The sequence below is a fragment of the Hevea brasiliensis genome, chromosome 12 (genome assembly GCF_030052815.1).
Source record: "Hevea brasiliensis isolate MT/VB/25A 57/8 chromosome 12, ASM3005281v1, whole genome shotgun sequence".
Lineage (NCBI taxonomy): Eukaryota > Viridiplantae > Streptophyta > Magnoliopsida > Malpighiales > Euphorbiaceae > Hevea > Hevea brasiliensis.
Window position 1 is genome coordinate 11,018,755 of NC_079504.1, and position 20,409 is coordinate 11,039,163.

General features: G+C 31.0%; 2 protein-coding genes across 2 annotated transcripts; one reads left to right on the plus strand and one right to left on the minus strand.

The window, feature by feature from the left end:
• Positions 1–610: 610 nt before the first annotated feature.
• Positions 611–4,055, minus strand: LOC110632637 (uncharacterized). Its single transcript, XM_021780922.2, has 5 exons — positions 3,916–4,055; positions 3,264–3,422; positions 2,839–2,890; positions 1,547–1,613; positions 611–942 (listed from the first exon to the last, which is right to left on the minus strand). Exons 2-5 carry the CDS (start codon positions 3,417–3,419, stop codon positions 852–854), a joined length of 366 nt encoding a protein of 121 aa, XP_021636614.2. The 5' UTR covers positions 3,420–3,422; positions 3,916–4,055; the 3' UTR covers positions 611–851.
• Positions 4,056–4,120: 65 nt separating this feature from the next.
• LOC110632636 (uncharacterized) lies at positions 4,121–9,164 on the plus strand. The gene is made up of 7 exons (XM_021780921.2): positions 4,121–5,849; positions 6,442–6,497; positions 6,573–6,845; positions 6,995–7,231; positions 8,278–8,397; positions 8,572–8,700; positions 8,983–9,164. The coding sequence occupies exons 1-7, from the start codon at positions 4,181–4,183 to the stop codon at positions 9,001–9,003; spliced, it is 2,505 nt and encodes an 834-aa protein (XP_021636613.2). The 5' UTR covers positions 4,121–4,180; the 3' UTR covers positions 9,004–9,164.
• The last annotated feature ends 11,245 nt before the right edge of the window (positions 9,165–20,409 follow it).

Here is a 20,409-nt window from a genome sequence, read left to right on the forward strand (position 1 = left end):
GGATATTCAATGGATACGGATTCGAGTAATATATAATTTAGAAAATAATATTTATATTGAATTTTTATTGAATTTAAATTTTATTGTTGAATATTATTTTTTAAACTTTCATTTATATCAATAAATAAATAATTAATTATATATATATATATATTTCTTTATTATTTATAATTTTTATTTTATATTTTAAATATTATATAGAATTATTATATTTTAAAAATATAAATTATTAATAAAAATATTTTTTATTTATAATTATTAATTAAAATATATAAAATTAAATAAATTCAATATTATAGGAGTAATTATAATAAGATTCGAAGAAAGTTAAGAATAAATTATAATTGAATTTAAAATAAATTTTGATATTAAAAATATTAATTATATTAAATTATAGGTTGTCATCACTTTGAGGGACTAATTTTAAAATTTTTATTTCATATTATTTAGAATGTTCTATCCTATGAACCCAAACACCCCATATTCGTTCAAAAAGTTCAATTCTTCGAAAATTCATAAATTTCTGTAGAACTCTTGCCTAAATTATCGCAATTAGGTCACTATAATACTATAAAGAAAAACACACTTGCACACGACACTGGACAGCAGAAGCAGAAAATGTTTCAGAAGCAAAAATATTATTAAAAAAATAACTATTTTTTCCCTTGAAGAAAGCAGGAAAATAAGATTATCCAACATCTTCTTGGTACCCTACAAGTGACTAGTTTCAAAGTCAGCCTTGTTGATAAATATCTAATAAATCTCACAATCACTTGACAAAGGCTGGCGAGAGAACAGAACTTAAGATCAGCAGGTCATAATTTAAAAGAAAAGCAATAATAGCATCCCCCCTAGTGCCTCCTTGTTTTAGATTCACTTTTTGAAAGTATCATCCCTGAAAGCTTGTTGACCTCGTACAGTAGTCCCACTGAGAACAAGAAACTGCACCAAAAATAAAAAGTTGAACATGGTCATTAGCAAACATTTGCAAGACATTCAATTTCAATTTGCATGGATATCTGCTGTTAGAATCTTCAAGTTGGAATCCATAAAGTTGAACTACTTCTTGTTCCCATGTCAACTCACACTAACATAAACGCACACCCAAAAGAATATGCTAACCAAGCCAGTTCAGAAACATTAATGGGTTATGCAGTACAATAACAGCTAAATTTCTTTCAATATTTCAACTTTTCAGTATATCACCTCTGAGAAAAAGGTTTCAAGTTCACAGGCTCAATTAATTGTGTCAACTCCACAGATTTTTTGCATTCAAAATTTTCGGGTCAATCAAATAGGTTCTTCCTATAAATGCTCAGTGACGAACACGCACACATTTTTGAACTAACAGACCCAACTTGTTTTGATTTTGAAGGGTTTGAGTCTAGTGTACAGGCTAGTGTGATGGATGTCTACCACCCTTGTACTGCAAATGGGCAGTAAGGCCAACAAACACGAGTAATGGGTTTCAAGTCTTTTCAGCTAACCATCCGTTGACAACGCCATCTAGTGAAACAGAAAACCATTTATAACATCTTGAGATTACCATGTTGTGATGCAAACACGATGAACAGTGCCAGCCGCAATCAGAGCAATGGCTTCTGCTAATACCACTGCAAAAGAAAAGGATAAAAAAAAAAGTAAGAAAATAAACAAACACATGATGTGGTTCAACAAATGCTGTAACTCAAAAACAGGTGTATCCCAATGGTGATTGTGCATTGCAGCACCAATTACGGGAAAAGTTACAAATCTGATGTGCCATTAAATTCTTCACACAATTACCCAAAGTTTATGTCGTATAAATGAAATAACACATTGAAAATGGCCCAAGAAAATGGAATGGGTTGGAGAGGGAACAAGTGATGAGTTAGCCCCTGGTCCCCAAATGCACCCTGATCCCCTCCAAATAATTCTATTTGAATGTCACTATGCGGTATGAACCATGGAGAAGAGATTAATTTGCTAGTCAAATGGAAAAGGTAAGTGACACATTAAATTTCCAGCTTTTTAAATCATGTATCCATAAATTTCCAGCTTTTTAAATCATGTATCCAAAAACATTTTTTCCTACATTACTATCTTTTCTTTTTCCTTTCAGTCAGCTCAAACTTGAACCAAAATAATAATAATAATAATAATAATAATAATAATAATAATAATAATAATAATAATAATAATAAATCAGAATGAATCAATATTATAAAATAAAAATATTTTTAATGTCATTTCATATTAGTAATTTTATTAGCATTTAATGCATGGAAATACTGTTCTCCATACACTCTGTCATTTTGAAACTTATTGCAAACTATGATTTAGGCTTCGTTAAGTTGAGTTGAAAGGATATGAAAATATGGGGAAAAACTCAACTAAAGCAAGTTACTGATGATAATTACATAGCATGGACTTGGCAGTAGAATCCAAAAAGCGAAAATGGTGATGGAGGTTGGGCTTGGTGTGCACTCACATAAAGTCATAGACACAAGTAAGCATAGACTAATGCAAGTAAGTTCACTGACAGTGACCCATAACATGCACAGCACAAGTGTAGAATGGATATAATTGCATCAAATAGTGTGCTTCCTAATGGTAGCTAATAATCCAGACACTGCAGAAAACACAGTCTTGTTCTGCACACAGATGAAGATCATTACTTGACCAAATGCCAGGTGCAAAAAAAGGTTCTTGATAGCATGAAAGTTGGAGAAATGTGTTAACATTGTATAAGATGCCTTGTAAAATTATCCAGTGGCAGTTGATTAATAGCAGCTCCATCAACCAAAAACAAATAAATAAATAAGGCAAGGGAAACATTATGTAGACAAAGTGCCTTACCTGTGCCCCACCCAGTCTTCATGCCACATGTTTCCTGGAAATTCCCAATGAACTAGAAAAAAGCAACCAAGTAAATGTATATTTTCATGTACAATTTTTATTGTGAAAATCACATAAGACAAATGACCCATGCAAAGGCAGAAAATTTTAGAGAAGAAATCTCATAACCAAAACAAGAATGGCAAACTACAAGAATTTCAACAGCAAGAAGAATATCCAGCCACAAAAAAAAAAAAGAGAGATACAACTTTGAAAGCCCTAAACTGTACATGGACATACTGCTCCCGCACATGACATTCAAGCAGACATAACATGCAAAACATATACGATATTGATTACAAGCATGCATTAATATATGAACAGACAAAAGGTTCTTGATAAGTTGGAATGGAAAATGTGCTATCAATTAGGAGCTCCAAACTCACTGTTAGCAGCACAAGAAATAGGAAAGAACTGATGAAGCCTCCAAGTATGGTAAACAACTCTGTTGATGCTAACTTGCCTCGATACATCTCTTGAAGCGAGAGAATGACAATGAACAAAAGAATAGAATACAACATGGAGCTTCCTGGCCCTGCCATTATCTTCATGTCGAATAAATATCACAGGAAGAAAAAAAAGAGTATCAGGTATATTCTCAATGAGCAGAATACCAATAAAGAAATTGATTCCAAAGGGTGAGATATAAGACACTAATGAATTCCCATCTACGACAATCAGAAGGCCACATTACAATTAAAAAACAGAGCCAGAACCTCTTCATGCTTCAACTACAAAATCTTTAGCGAATACCCTTAATTTGCGTTGACGAGGAGATATCTAACGAATCTAGCAGACTCAGAAATTCATACACAGAGTTGAATCCCATGATATACAAATCGCGTATACAATCACCAGATCATAAACACTAACGAAAATTCGAATAGTCAGATCAACAATGCAAATCGAAATATTATAAAGTTTTGAACTTTCCTTCTTAAATACGGCTACATTTTCTTGCAAACCAAACGAGATCAGCAATAGAAAAGCCAACAACTATATCACGAAAAGCCAAGAATAGGGAAGCTGAAGCCGTACCGCACAGAGACACGGATCTCCTCCTCAACAAATGGGTGGACCTTCTCAAGCCTAACCAGAAATTGGAGGACAATAGACTAGGTAATTGATTGTCCACTAGGAAACGCTGCCGTCTTGTCTGCTCTTTTTTTTTTCCTTGTAATTAATAACTAATAATAAATTTGTTTAACAAAAAAAATAATAAATTTACGATAAAAAGGAAGTCGTATTTATAACTGACGCATCGCCAATTCGCGGTTTGACTCTGTACTATGGTTAATTGGTGATGGACCAACTGGAAATGGAGTCGCCGGATGTCCCCGAGTGTCCTGTGTGCTTGCAGACCTACGACGGCGAGTACACAATTCCACGCGTACTCGCCTGTGGACACACAACCTGCGAGTCATGCCTTAAAAGCCTCCCTCAAAAGTACCCTCAGACAATTCGCTGCCCGGCGTGTACCCAACTCGTCAAGTTCCCATCCCAGGGCCCCTCTTTTCTTCCCAAAAATATCGACCTCCTCAGGCTAATCCCCACCACCTCTCAACTTCAAAATCCCCCAAAACCCCATAACAAGGCCCAGAATGACCTCCAACACCACCATCTTCAAGTTGACTCTGTGTCTCGTTTATGGTCTGATGAGTTTTATGCTACGTGGAAGAATTGGGTTCTGCCCAATGATGGTGTTCTGGTTGAGGAGAAAAGGAATGGATTCGGGTGTTTGAAGGAGGATAATAGAAAGGTAAGGTTTTTTAAGCTTGCTGGTGTTTCTTTACCTGTCAATGGGAGTGGCTCCGTTTTTAAGTTGAGTTATGATGCTTGGATTATGAATTGTTTGTACGGAATGAGAGAGGAGGTGAGAGAGCAATTGAGTTTGATTTTGAAAATCTGTTCCAAAAACTCTAGGATTTGTAAAGTTTATGGCTTGTGGGCTGATTTGGAACATGGTGTTTTATATTTAGTTTGTGAGAGACTAAGTGGTGTTTTAGATCAATTGCCTCAGTTTGAAAATGGTTTAACGGAAAATGGTTTGTCCAGTTTTGCAATGATGGGAATGGAAATGTGTGAGGCAGTGATTGCTTCGCATTTGGAAGGCTTATGTATGGGTTGCTTAAGTTTGTCTTGTTTTGAATTGGATGATTTTGGACATGTAAATCTAAGTTTGAGTGAGGTTTTGGTGACAGGAAGGGCTGTTCATGAGGTCATCATGGAAGCTGGTTCTGATGGGAGAAGGATTTGTGATAAGGAAATAGGAAAATTGGTAAGTGAATCTTATAAAAGGGGAGCCTTTTTGAGTCCAGAGATGTTGTTTGAGATATTGAAGAAAGATGCCATAGAGGTAGAGTGTGTTAACTTTAGATATCCAGTTGTGCATAGCTCGGACGTTTGGTCATTGACATGTATTTTGCTTAGATTTCTAATTGGGAAACAATTCACTGAAGAGCTGGTTGATTATGTGGATCATTTCATTTCAAAATCAAGTGAGGAGAACAGTTTGGATTGTTCAGTTCTTTATATGGGTTTGATGGAGAAAGTAAGAGCTATGATAGGAGGTAAAGTAGGTGAGGAATGTGAATCATTGCAGAAGATTCTGTGCAGATGTTTGAATTTTGACCCAGGGAGTCGCCCACTTGTAATTGATCTGTGGAAATGTGTTCGAGAGTTTGTTATTAAACTTCAGTTTGATACTATGCTCAGATTGGATAGGACTGTTCATGAGAAGAGTAAGGGACATTGCTTGGCGCTTGGTGAATTTTCTCTAGTGCCCAAGAAAATATTAGAAATACATAATAAAGATGAGGTGCTGAGAGCAGACAACAGCAGTACAGAAAACCCAGATCAAGTTGAGGGGGTTAGGGTTGACAAAGATTTTGTTGATGGTATTTTGGAGGGAAAAGTCAAATTGAAAAATATGCAGGGCCATCTTGATTGTGTAACAGGATTAGCCGTTGGAGGTGTGAAGTTCTCATCTAATGCTTTTAGATTGCAAGATTATGCTTTTTCAGTTATTAATCCATTCCATGACACTTCATTTGTCACTTAATATTTTGTTTTGTGTTCAATTCCTACCATACTACGTGGGGGTCATTCTCTTCCTTATGATATATGAATATTTTAATTTAAAATGCAAGCTTAGAGGTTGTTTTTTCAGTACAAAGAACACCAAGGTTGCTTTTTTTAGATGACATGGGGTGGGAGGTTCTGTTTGATATTGGCTTATGACATCTATTCAAGTGCATTCTTTTTGATGCTTGAGTGCACAAGTCATATTAATCACATAGAAACTCCCACCAAAGTTTATCTTCCTACTTTCCCCAGTTTCTTGGGCTGTATCAGGTTTCTTATGCGTGATATTTTGAATCTTTAGATTGTTGTTTGGTTTGTCCGTCATCTCATTTAGACGAGTACCTTTGCTGTTACTTTCATTTGTTAGTTTCAATAATGGGTAAAAATTCTCTGCCATCCTCTAAGGGGAAGGAAAAATAAATATAATAATGCTTCCAAGTTGATCAGCTCGTTCCTGAATGGACGGTGTTACTTTTTCAGGGGGATTTTTGTTTAGCTCCTCATTTGATAAATCAGTTCAAGTCTGGTCTTTGAAGGTATGCACTAAAAAATGCATTGATAAGATTTTTCATTGTCATTCCTTCAACTTATTCTGCAATTTTTTCATGCAGGATTTCTCTCATTTACATACATTTAAAGGTCATGAACATAAAGTAATGGCTGTTATTTATGTTGACGAAGAACAACCATTATGCATAAGTGGTGATAGTGGAGGTGGCATATTTCTCTGGAGCCTTACTATCCCTCTGAGGCAAGAACCATTGAAGAAATGGTATGAGCAAAAAGATTGGCGATATAGTGGAATTCATGCCTTGGCTACAGCGGGGAATGGATATCTATACACTGGAAGTGGAGATAGGTCAATTAAAGCATGGTCATTGCAAGTAATGCCTTGATTCATACCAGTTACACGTACTTCATTCCATACACAAAATGAATATACATGATCAACACCTGTTACTTCATTTCATACACAACGTGATTATATATGATCCTGATTTTATTTTTTGTTTATTTATTTATTTTTCTCAAGGATGGCATTCTATCAAGCGCTATGGATGGTCATAAATCAGTAGTTTCCACATTGGCAGCATGTGATGGAATTCTCTATAGTGGGAGTTGGGATGGGACCATTCGACTGTGGAGTCTAAGTGATCATAGTCTTTTGACAGTGTTAGGCGAAGATGTGCCAGGAACTGTGACCTCTGTCTTGTCTCTTTTTGTTTCCCAGAATCAGCTTGTTGCTGCACATGAAAATGGACATTTAAAGGTTATGTGTGGTCTGAACCTTTCAAATTCCTTTTTGTTCTCATTCCTATGAGGATACCAAATGAATTTATGCCTTAAAGTTTACATGCTGCATCAATTTGTATTAATGATAGACTCTCAAGTTGGTATTATGATCATGGAAGAATACCAAATTTAATTAGGTCATGACATGTACTAATTTACACATAATTTAATGCAATTATGCATTACCTAAAAATGATTTATATAGTATGTACTAATTTACACATAAATATATCCATTAAATTTTTTGATATTATTTTCTAATTATTTATGTATTTAGCTAAAAATGATTAAAAAAAGTTTTAAGAATTAGAGAAAATAAACAATAACTCACTTTTGATGCTCTTGAACTCAAAACTTTGTAGAGGATTGAAGTTGAAGGCCTTCACTTCAGTAGATTTGATTATGGATGTGGAGGGGAAAAAAAAAAGAGAGAGAATATTGAGTTCGAGAATTGAGAGAAAATGGTTGAAACTTGAGATTTGAGAGAAAGTTGAGATTTGGAGTATTTGAGTGACAACAAATGGCTATTGAATGGCTGGTGAAAACTCAGAAGAGAGAGAGAGAGAGAGAGAGAGAGAGAGAGAGAGTATCTGCCCTTTTAACATATCCCTTTACAGCAGATAAGTTTCACTTTCACGTGAATGGAGCCAGCCATGGAGGTGAAATAGATGTGAAATAAAGATGAAAATGCAGAATTGGTCAAGTAAGGGCGTCATGTAATGGTCGGTAACGGTCAATAAGAGCCATAATGGTTACGTAATGGCCGTGGTAGCTACAATTTTTAAGATTCGTTATTTAACGGGTGTAATGGTCATGGCAACCCAAAAAACCTATAAATAATGGTGGTTACATTATGTAATGGCCGTTTTTTGAAACCATGTTTAGCTGTGAAATGATATTTTCTTGTTTCATTCTATACTCTTTTTTGGTAGCTTTCCTTCTTGAAGCACAAAAGTCAATTTGCTTTGGTGCTTCTTTCCCTTGGAGAAGAAATTCATCAATGAAAAAATTTCTAATTCTCAGGTATGGAGAAATGATATGTTTTTGAAATCCATGCAACCCCACAATGGTGCCATTTTTGCTATTGGTATGGAGGGGAGATATCTGTTTTCTGGAGGTTGGGACAAAGCTGTCAATATACAGGTAAGTGACAACATATATTCAAGTCATCTTTGCATTTATAGAGTTCAGAAAGCTAATTTTTGGGGATATTTTCCTACATAAGAATTTTAGTATAAATCAAATTTTGGTGGATTGGTATTATTTTGTTTCCCTGGACTCTTCTTTCAACCTGATTTGTGTGGCATTTGATTTTAGGAATTATCAGGAGATGAATTTCAAGTAGATACCAGATCCATTGGATCAGTCCCTGGTGGTTCTGTCATAACATCTTTGTTATACTCGCAAGGAAAGCTTTTTGTCGGTTATGGTGATAGAACTATTAAGGTACATCTCTTCTGCTGTTCAGGCTTTCTTTTATTGACTTATCAGAAGGAAGTTCTGACGTTTGCATGAATTGAACTCCTGATCTTAAGGAATGTATTTATTCGTATCACTTCTGTGTGCAATCCTGACATAAATGATGCTTTTGCATTCAATCTAAACAATCAAATTTTTAGTTCCTATCTACCATGAAAAAGTTTGTGATATTATATTCATGTATGCTTTGCATCTGCCTTTTAGATTTTCCATGTACAGTGCTGAATTAGTGAAACTTTATGGTAGCAGGTATATTACTATGGAGAGTGATCAAATCTGGCCAGGTAAACGATTTTTTTTTTTTTTTGGATTACATTTATGTTCAACTCAACTCTTACTTTGTAGGATCATAGCCTTATTAAGTGTGCTGATAAAACGTTATTTTATAACGATAAAATTAAAAGGAATTTTATAAAAAGAATTTTTTATTATATTTTATGTAAGAACAAGTAAGTAATTTTATGCATTTTCACTCTGTTCACGTCTTAAATTTTGGGGCAAAAGTGTTAGCAGTGGCTTTATTTTTCTAACTTCATAATCTCATTCTTCTTTCACCCATTAAAGAAATTGATTTTAAAAAAATAGATTATCTTGATTTTTTTTTTATCATTTATATTAGCCCCATAATTTAAATGACTTTAATTTTAATGATAATAAAATTAAAAAAGAAACCATATAATTTGAGATATTTCAAGTTACCTTAAAGCTTAAGGACTTTAATGGAGCAAGAATTCATTATGTGAAAAGGGCTTGAAGGGTGATTGAAACCTGCAAAGTCTCGAGAAGTTCTTTAGTCTTTATTTTCATAGGATTTTTTAAAAAGATGGAAAGCTTGATGGCCAAGTAAATTATTATCCTATTTTCTCAAATCCAATATTTTAAATGAGTTTGAAACCCTAAATAAATTTTAAAAGTCAACCCCACTTTTTTGGTGATCGGAGCAAATTAGATATCTAATTTTAAAATTTGATGGCTAATTTGGTCTGTGTTTTGTGGTTTTTGGTTAAAAGAAAAATTAGAGGTCTAATTTTCAAAATTTGATAGCTACAGTCAACCTAAAAATAACTTTGTAAGTAAAATTAAAATTAGACCGATAATTTTAAAATTAGACAATTAATTTTATCAATTTACGGACCTACCATATCAACAAAAAAATGAAATAATGATTAATTTGTCTATTCTGATTTGAACTTCCCTTAGCTAGTTTTCACGTATGCCTACATTGATTTTAGGGTGAGTATTGTTCGATTTAAATTGAATAAATCAAATTGAATTGTCTTAATTTAATAATTTTATTTGATTTTTAATATAATTTGGTTTGGTTCGATTTTATATTATAAAAATTTTAGTTATTTTAGTTCGGTTTGGTTTTGAAGAAAAAAATCAATTAAACCGAATAGGTTTATTAATTTTTGAACTGATTTATTTTTATGGAAAATTTATGAATTATATATATATAAATTGTTTAATTTCATTGATTAATGATTATTAAGTTCAAACAAAGGTTAAAATCAGACCAAATAACTCGAAAATCAAGTCTAAATTAAAAAATTATCAAAAATCAAAACCAATCGATTTGAATCGAACTGAACCAAAATATAACAATTTAGTTCGATTCGATTTTTTATTCATTTTCATTTGATTCAGTTTCTAAAATATATAATTTAATTTTTATGATTTGATTCGATTTAATTTTGTTTGATTCAATTTGAACTGAATGCTGATTCCTAATTTTATAATATGGCCTCGACAGCCAATGATAGAGAACATAAAGAACCACCCAAGCTAAAAGCTTAGGCCTGCTAAACAGAAAAGAACTGGAAGAAGTCTAGCAACAAATGCAAACCCAGCCCAAACTACATCTCTTTAACCCACCAGAAGCCCTAAGCCTCATAGCCCCAAAAGATGACCCTCACCAACAGAAACCCTAAGAGCTTGTAGGAAGGAGTGTCGCCTCCTGTATCTGCAGGCCACTATCTTCCACATTCCACAAGTTCTTTCACAACTGTTTTGAAAGCTCTCGAACATGCTCACCTATTCGCTGCAACAAATGTTAGAATTAGCAGTATAAATTTTATGGCAATGTACCTATAAAATTAATAGATAACAATAACATAAATAATTGCTACTAATTGCACATAAAAAAAAAATAACAAGTGTTGTTATCATTAAAATTTTTTTACAGGTTAATTACATATATAATAATTTGAAGTAAAAGTATTTAGTTAAAATAATTATTGAATTAACCGTTAAATATAAAAATAGTGACATCATTTTTCTACCCTAATTTAAAAGCTAATAAAGGTTATGTTTTATAATTTATTTTTTCAATCTCTAAACACTAACTATTATAAACACTTGTGTCACTAAACAATATAAATAATAATATTTTTATCCTAATCAAAATATTAAACACTACTTTTCTTTAAAATATCCTTATCGTTCTTTTCAAATTAAAAAATATATATATATTGGAATTCATAATTCAAAAGTATTTTGGTTGCCATTTTAAATTTTTTACTCGAACAAAATATCTCAATTTTCATAATATCTCAGTGCATTATGACTATATATATTTATGTAATTGATTAATATATCTATGTATATAACCTATTGTATTGAAAAAAATAATTAAAATTTGACAAGAAATTATATGATGAATCAAAGTACGTTCGTTTGAACATGTGAGTTTCGGAATCGTTCGTCATGCTTGGAGTATATGATTTTCTTGTAAGATAAGAAAAGAAACCATGTCTGAACGAGTTGACTATAATAGCAAATAAAAGAAAATATTAACAGAAGAAGACGATAAAAAGAAACAATTAATCATGCGCGAAGACTATAGTTAGCTAGACTTTTCAAAGTGATGCAACTCTCAAATCAATTAGTTAGTATCCACATGATCTTAATTAAGCATCAATATTTTATTTCTGGGTGGTAATGACTTTTGTAGGTACTAAATTTTTAGACAAACATGTCTTCATTATGACAAATATAATATATGATGTCTATATAATTGCCAATTCAAGTCGGATAATTTGATAATTATTATGCTAATCTTTTGTATACTTGCCACTCGATTATATCAACTCATTTAATGTTCATTTGGAAGGAAATAATATGTAAAAACTCCCAAAGTTCTAACTATATCACGGTAAGTATGGCTTCGATTAATTCTCATAGCTACTTGGCAATCAATTAAAAAAAAAAATAATATGAGATGTGCTCTCTTAAACTCGTAGAAAATATAGGGTAATGTACATATGTGTGTGTGTGTGTAGATATAGCGATAATCCTTCTCTCAGTGCTTGACTGATATTCTGATGGAGACAGTCAGCGACGCTTATTTTAGCTTCTCTCCATGCATGACAAGGAAAGACGTAGAAAAAATATTGCAACACTTTTTTTACGTATCTAATTTTCTGGATTTGGGTTGAATTGTCAATTAAACAAGGTGTACTACAGATGTTGATTTACCTGGCATTATGCATCTGCATCCTTGCTCTAGGTTTCTATAAATTTCAGTTCTCTTTCCCACCCACCACTCCCCCACCCCCTCTCTCTCCCTCAGTGTGTGTTGCAAATGGACCCAATAGTAGTGCCTCTCTTCACCCGCTTACTCACACCAAACGATCTCAAAGGTTCACTGAACTTTCCTAGTCGTGTTCTTTCGGCTTTCCCTTTTCCTGAAGGTTCCCATTTTATGGTCTTTGAAGCATTTGATGTACATAATCATGCACGTCAATTTCGTTTATCCACACGTCGATTTGATCGATATCGAAAACCGGTGCTGTCCCGAGCCCATTGGCGTCGGTATGTGGAGCAAAAGAATCTCCGGGTGAACGATAGAGTCACCTTCTCCATGGAGCTTAACCAAGCTTATGGCGTGCGATATAGAGTTAAGGCAGAGAGAATCCTTACCATATTTGGTAAGGATATATGGGTTGATGTGGAGTAATGGCTGGCTTAATTTCACTCATCATCAATTTTAAATTTTGAGGGTTATTTTATTATTCCCTCTCAATTTTATATCACCCAATAGTTCGTCTGACCAAATTAATATGTGCAACTCCCCTTTTTCTGTTTCACTTTTTTTTTTTTTTTTAATTTCTTGTTTTGGGTTTAGAGGGTTTGTATGATATTTTCCTTGTATTTCTTTAATCTTCTTGTATGTGTATAGGGCTAATCCTTTAAAATTTTATATCACTTGTAGAGCGTATTTCTGTGTATAAAATATGTAACTTAGCATATATTAATAAAATTATCATATTTTTATTAAGTAATATGTGTTGTCCCTATCTTATATATGTATTTTCTATATATATATATAAAAAAAAAGGAACTTCTTAAGTGCAATTAGTCTGGTGTATACAACTATTATGAATCTCTTATTGTTTAAGTTCTAACAGTAATTAACATAATTTTTTTTCTTCAATTTTCTACTAATAGCTGAAGATAAGATTCATTTAACATATTATTTTACATTGATGTACTATCATTAACACTTTGTCAAAAATTAAAAGGTATCGGGTAGAAATAAAGATGAAACAAAAGTTGACTTGCTTTTAGCTGTCCAATATCATTATCACTTATATAACTCTTGTCTAGAACTAATTAATTATAGACTTAAAATGTAAATTTATATAAGTGGATTTTATCATATATTTTAAAATATTAAAAAAAATCATTTTTGATATAATAGATTCATTGTTATTGCATTAACAGTCAATGATCAGATACTAATTACTTTTTAATATTAAAATTTAAAGATATATATGATCAAATTTTGGATAATTGCACAATGAAGAAACCTTGTCCAAATTAATTGAAATAATAGTTTTATGAGTTCAGCAAGTGGTTTTCTTATTCCACACGCTTTCTGATTTTCATGCATGGCCACGGAACAATGAGTTATATTTCTATTTCTGCCTTTTCTCTCTCACTACACCTACCTAATCTCATATTGATAAATGATTTGTGATTATTATTATTATTATTATGAATTTCCAAATTTTTATTGACAACGAATTATTAACGTATTTTGTTGTACGGAACTAACTACTAAAGTTGACAAGAGTCCGCATATGAAAATGACGTAAGTAACTTTATTTTATACAAGGCTTTCATTTGTCAGAAAACGGTGGCCATTCTTTCATTTCACCGAAAGGTTCCAGTGTAAATTCTACTGAATACCCCAATCAATAAATAATCAACTTTCATTAAAAATATTTAAACAGACTATAAATCATAAGACTGTTATAGGCTTCTTAATAGGAATCAACGCATTGATAAAAAGATAAAATTAAACCATTTAAATATTTATAAAAAGAATCTTTCTCTTGTAACCATTGGATGTATGAATTTTGAGTTAGATATGGTGGAGAAGAGAAAGATGGAGGCTCTTGGCCATATTCTTTATCAATCAGATTTCAGTAAAAACCCTCTAATATCTCGGTTTGTCAGGTCAATGCTTTTAACTTCTGTACAACCCCTAATTGCTATACTTTTCACTCTGCGTTTTTAAGATTAAAGACTGTGTCAGGAAGATTTTTAATTGTGACGAGAAATTATATTTTAGGTTCTAAGGAGGTTGTTGTGCTTTCTTCTTTGTAGCTTTTATAGTTTCCCTTGCAGTTGGGATTTTTGACCAGCAGTGATGATATAGTTTTGAAGCCATTACTGTTGGAATTTGAGGTTCAAGTTAATAGTTATACTCGATGGTTTCTAGGGCTTCATGTAGTCAGGTTTTTGGGCTTGCTTTTTTAGGCTTGGATTTAAAGTTGTGTATTTTTTTTTTTGGCTAAAGTCTTGTACTGGTATTGTTTTTCAATAAATTATATTGTTATTGTTAAAAAAAAAATGAAATGACCCTTACTAATGATACCGTTGGTTACAAGTCAATATTTGATATAGAATGATAAGTTAATAATTAATTATTACATAATTATAATTATATTTTTTAAAAAATAAAGTAAATTATTATTTTTTTTATATTTGATCATTATATTTTAAAAAATATATTATTTAATTTTTATATTTTATTTTTATTAAATTATTTAATTTTTTCGGTAATTTTTTGTTAGTCAATGTCAAATTACTATTTAATCTTCTATTTTAGTAAAATTAATTAATTAGTCTTTATATTTTAAGAAAACACATTACTTAGTTTAAGTAATTTAATTCTGTTAACTATTTAATTTCATAATTATTTTTTTACCTAAATTATCATAATTCTCTCCCTTTACTTTTCACTTACCTCCTCATTTCTCTCTCTCTTGTCTCTTGCGCTCACGTCTTTCCCCTCATTCTTTCTTTGTTTTCTTTTTTCTTTTTTATAAAAATGGTACAAACTAACTATTTATACAGAAATGTTAATTAATTTTCCTAGATTCCTAAATAATTAAGGAAATTTGTTTCCTGTAAAGAAAATTCAAAAATGATGTCTTAGGAATTTGATGAAAATACTTGAACAATTTATAAAAAAAATTATATAAATTGAGATTTAATTAGTCTCATAGCAAAATTTTTATTTTTATCGAGAATATATTTTTTAAAATATTGTGTTTCTAAAAATATAGAAAATAACTAATTAGTTTCACTAAAATGTATTTTTCAAAATATAGCTAATTAGTTTTCTTAAAATAGAGAGGCTAAATAATAGTTTTACTATCATTGATTAATGAAAAATTTGACAAAAATATTAAATAATTTAACGAAAATAAAATACAAATATTAAATAATATATTTTTTAAAATATAAAAATTAAATAATTGATTTCATTAAAATGTATGAACTAAATAATAATTTTCTCTTGAACAAAAATCAGTAGTTTCTGGATCTCATTACAAGATGTATCTCACTTCTAGATCGTAATCGCTTGAGACCTACTTATATTTATGTGTCTATATTATAGGGGTGAGCATTGTTTGGTTCAAACCGAATAAATCCAATCAAATTGTCTTAATTTGATCATTCAGTTAGATTTTTAAAATAATTCAGTTCAGTTCGATTTTGTATAATAAAAATTTCAGTTATTTTGGTTCAATTCAATTTTAAAGAGAAAAAAATCAGTTAAACCGAACCGAATCTAATAATTTTATTGATTTTTTATTTAATTTATTTTTATGGAGAATTTATGAATTATATGTAATTTTATATATAAAAGTTATTTAATTTCATTGATTAATAGTTATTAGGTTCAAATCGAAATTAAAATCAGACCAAATAACTTGAAAATCAAGTCTAAATTAAAAAATCAATCAAAAATCAAAACCGATCAGTTTAAACCGAATCAAATCGAAATAGAGTGGTTTGATTCGATTCAGTTTTTTATCTATTTCGATTCGGTTCGATTTCTAAAATTTATAATTCAGTTTTTATTATTTAATTTATTTTTATTCGATTTGATTCGATTTGAACTGAATGCTCACCCCTACTATATTTTATTGACTTGCAATTCCATGTTGAGAAATTGCAGCATATTCTATAGTATAACCAACTAGTTGAGTGGTCGCTTTGGGGGTTGACCTTGTAGTCCTCCTGCTGATAAAAGCTTTATTGGGGCCTCTAACGATTGTTTCTTCTGACAGCAAAGTGTGCTGCCAAACCTCCCCCTATGAGCAATACTAGGAGAGAATTTTATTTGAGTCTAAACTTAAATTCATAGCACTTAAAATTTTAGGAATAAGGGCAGCTGGTGCACAGTTGAAAATTTTCCATTGGATATGGTAGGCTGTTGACAATGGAAAAGCTAAACATGTAAAACATCTATATCCACAAATGGGCTCTATGAAGCAAACTGGCCTCCTTGCTCTACTCAGATAAAAGGGTCCAGGTTTGAAGTTCTTCTCATCCATCACCAGCCTTGGCACTGCATATCCTCCCACCAATTCAATCACACTTATTAATGTGATGGGCCTGATGGCTGTGAAAATTACATCAAGCCTCAAGACGACTAGTCCAAGAATGATGCCAATGACTTTACAAAAGCCACACAACATTTCTTGGAACCTTGTATTTGGAATGTATCTCATTCCATCCACTTTTGGCCATTGCACGATTGAATTTCAGTTGCATCCATCATTGACAATGTAATTCAAGAAGCTAAGAGTAAGTTGCAAATTGGTTCTCATTGATTTTTCTACGTTCTCTTGAGCCAAGTTAGCTTGTTTTCACTTTCACTTATTTATTTTTTAAATTCAAATTTTCTATTTAAGTAATGAAAGCCAAGGAGGGAACCCTCTCTGTGGCCTCTCCGCCGTGAAGGTGGAAGCGAATATTGAATTTTTGGATGTACATGGGTTGGTCCAAATGTGTATAGGAGGTGATGGGTCCAGTTGTAAACTTGCAAGAGACGAGAGATGGGCCTTTCTGACATAAAACTAATTCGCCTTTGCTAAAAACCCACTCATAAATTAAGCTGTGGACTTGCCCCTGAATAACGTAATATTGATGTATTTGATAAGGTCTTGCCATTCAACTTATTGGCAACTGAGACTTGAGGATTTAAAAAAAAAAAAAGAATAGAGGATATCACCATCAATTAGTTATAACAAGAAAAGGTGGATATAATGGTTGATATAGATTTACAAAGACATGGAAAAGATTTTTATTTTTATTTCTAAAATAATTATAAAATAAAAACTATATCTCTCACATGGTAAATTATAAAATACTTTCGATACATGTGCATCTTCACTTATAAAATTATGAGTCCCACACTCTTAAATTTAAGGAACAATCTATAGCCTAAAGTGACTTTCATATTTTTTTTTTCTTCACCATTTTTTGACCAAAGCAACTATACATTTTCCTAAACATTGACAAATCACTTGGAGAGGGACATCATCCACATCAACAATTTTAATCTTTAAATAAAAAGTTTAGGTGATAGGAAGCTCCTCCAGTTCAGGGTTAGAGTATGTATACCATCAACCTTATTGACAAATTATAATAAGGTTTACCAATTGTCCATAAAAAAGAACAATGGGTAGGATTTGAACTCTTTAAATCTTTCTATTTAATTTAATTTGTGTGACATATAGAAAAATAAACAAGTTTCTAGAAAAGTCATATATCATTATTATATATATTTAATTATTTGTATTTTTATTTTTAATATGTACAAGAAGATTGTTATTGCTAAAAAAAATAATATTTGCATTAACTCTTAAATAATATTTAATTTTTTTATTAATATCGAAAACAATGTAATTTATAATTAGTTAGCCATTAAACTTTGGCTGACATCTCGATACAACAATATGTACTTTTCCTAATTATTTACAAAATGGCTTTGTAGTTATATAAAATTAATTTCTATTATAATTATTTAAATGAAGCTTCAATTAATCAACTCATTACATTAATTGATCACACACACATATATGTGGACCTTCCACTTGTACTCTTAGCCATTTTAATCCATTATATATATATATAAGAAGTAATTAAATTATTATTTTGAAATTAATTATTTTAATATTATATTGCAGACAAGATCACAAGAATAAACGTAAAATATAAATATTTAGTTGGTTTAACAATGAAATTTGGTTGACAAATATCTGGACCGAGGGATGCCGACCTTGGGGATGACTTTGTATTCATAATTATATAATACAAGATTTTGGTTAATTAGTTCAAAGAAATATAATATTCTTGAAGAAAATATATAATAATAATATAAGAAAGAAGAGAGGAAGACAGAAAGCATAAAGAAAATCTATGTACAGGCACTCTAGACAAGTTCTCCATGCCTTGTTAGAAACACCATTAGTCAGCAGCATGTGAGGAAGAAGGAGAGAGAGAGAGAGAGAGACTTCTTAAAATGGAAGGAAGAGAATCACAGTTAGCTAACCTCCATGCATGAATATTACGCAATTTCTCTTGTTTCGAGATGAAGAGCACTTCCTTTATATCCTCTATCTCGACATTGTCTTGGGGGAATGCATTTAGGCATCATATTTGTTGTCACTTTACAAAACCAAAATAGTGATTGTAATATAAAATTTGAATTTAAAATTTTATGATTTTGTAAATAATTAGAATTCACAAATAGGTTGAGTTGGACGAATTGAGATCATTGAATAATTTTAGGTTATATTCCTCCTAATATCGTCTTTCTGGTGAGATTGAATTGAGTCATTTCATATTATAAATTAATTTGAATTATTATAAATATTAAATTTAATAGTAAAAATTTTTGTAAAGAAAATGAATCGGTCTAACTCTATCCTAAAAACTAGTTCAAGAAGAGGAGATTTGTCTAAATTTTATATATAGCATAAATACCTCATTCCAAATCAATATGGAATAATACACCCCCTTCACACTCATAAATAAACATCTAGAGCGTGAGGCTTACAGATAAATACAATTGCGGGTAGTCTAATGTTGAAACAGGATAGGCTCTGATATCATTTTAAGAAAATCGGCTGAGCCTTATTTATCTCAAAAGCGAGAGAAGATTTGTCGAATTTTTATATATAGCATAAATATCTAATTTCAAATCAATGTGAGACAATAATTTTTATTATTAAAAATATAAAATTTATTATTATAAGTTTATGAACCGTTCAACCCCGTTGTAATATAGGAGGGGGGAGGGACCGTTAAAATATGTTGATTTAAATTTTTTAATCTCTCATAGTTTACAAGGCATGCATTTAATTACTTGTAATAATAGTTGAATTAATATGTTGAATAATTATAGTGATATTTTATTAATTAGTTATTATCTTTAATAAAATTTAGAGGCACAATATAAGAACACAGCATGTTCCATGTGATAATACCAAATGAAATTCATCAAACCTAGAAGAGTGAGTGTTGCATTTGGAGCACTCAACCCAATGAAGTTAGTTAAGTCTTGTTGATTTTAACAATGATTTTTGCTTTACTTAAACAGATGTCCAAATTCAAAATTTTATCACAAAACAATAAATAATTATCAACTAATTAATTACTTGCTAGCTAATCATGTCTCATCAAGTATTCTCTTTTAATAAAATAATTAATTATGAAATTTAATTATTAATATTTTTCTTATGTACTTGTGCATATTCTAAAAGTTAATCTCTGAATTTGAGTTAGACATATCACTAATTTTGCTAATTTTTCAGCTTTGGCATGGGCAATTTCATATTTATGCTCAGATTTGGCCACTGCCAGCTTTTCACAATAATAATAATAATGGTTAGGGAACTTATCTCTAATGAAAATTTTAATTAATGGAAGGTTGAGTTGACCTTTGAACATTGAATCCCATGTTCAAAATAATTTAATTGTTTTTTTTTTTAATTCAGTGAAAGTTGAATGGATCACCTAATAAATGATAGACTGCACAACGAGAGAGAGTCATTTTTATTTTATAATAAATGATTAGCTAAGGAGACTTCAACTCGATACATCCTCACTCCTTACACCTTAAAGATTAAAAAAGAAAACAATCAAATTATCTCTTATTGGTAAAATAACTTAATTGTTAACTATATTAAATTGATAATTTGTCATTTTTATTTAATTTTAATTAAAATTTAAATTTAACATTTATTAACTTTAAAGATGATTATAATAATATTAATTTAAAATTTATTATTTTAAAGCTTACAACATCACCTTAAATGTAATGTTCTTTGTGAACAAGATCCTGATTTCCTTGATTCTCTTCAGTTT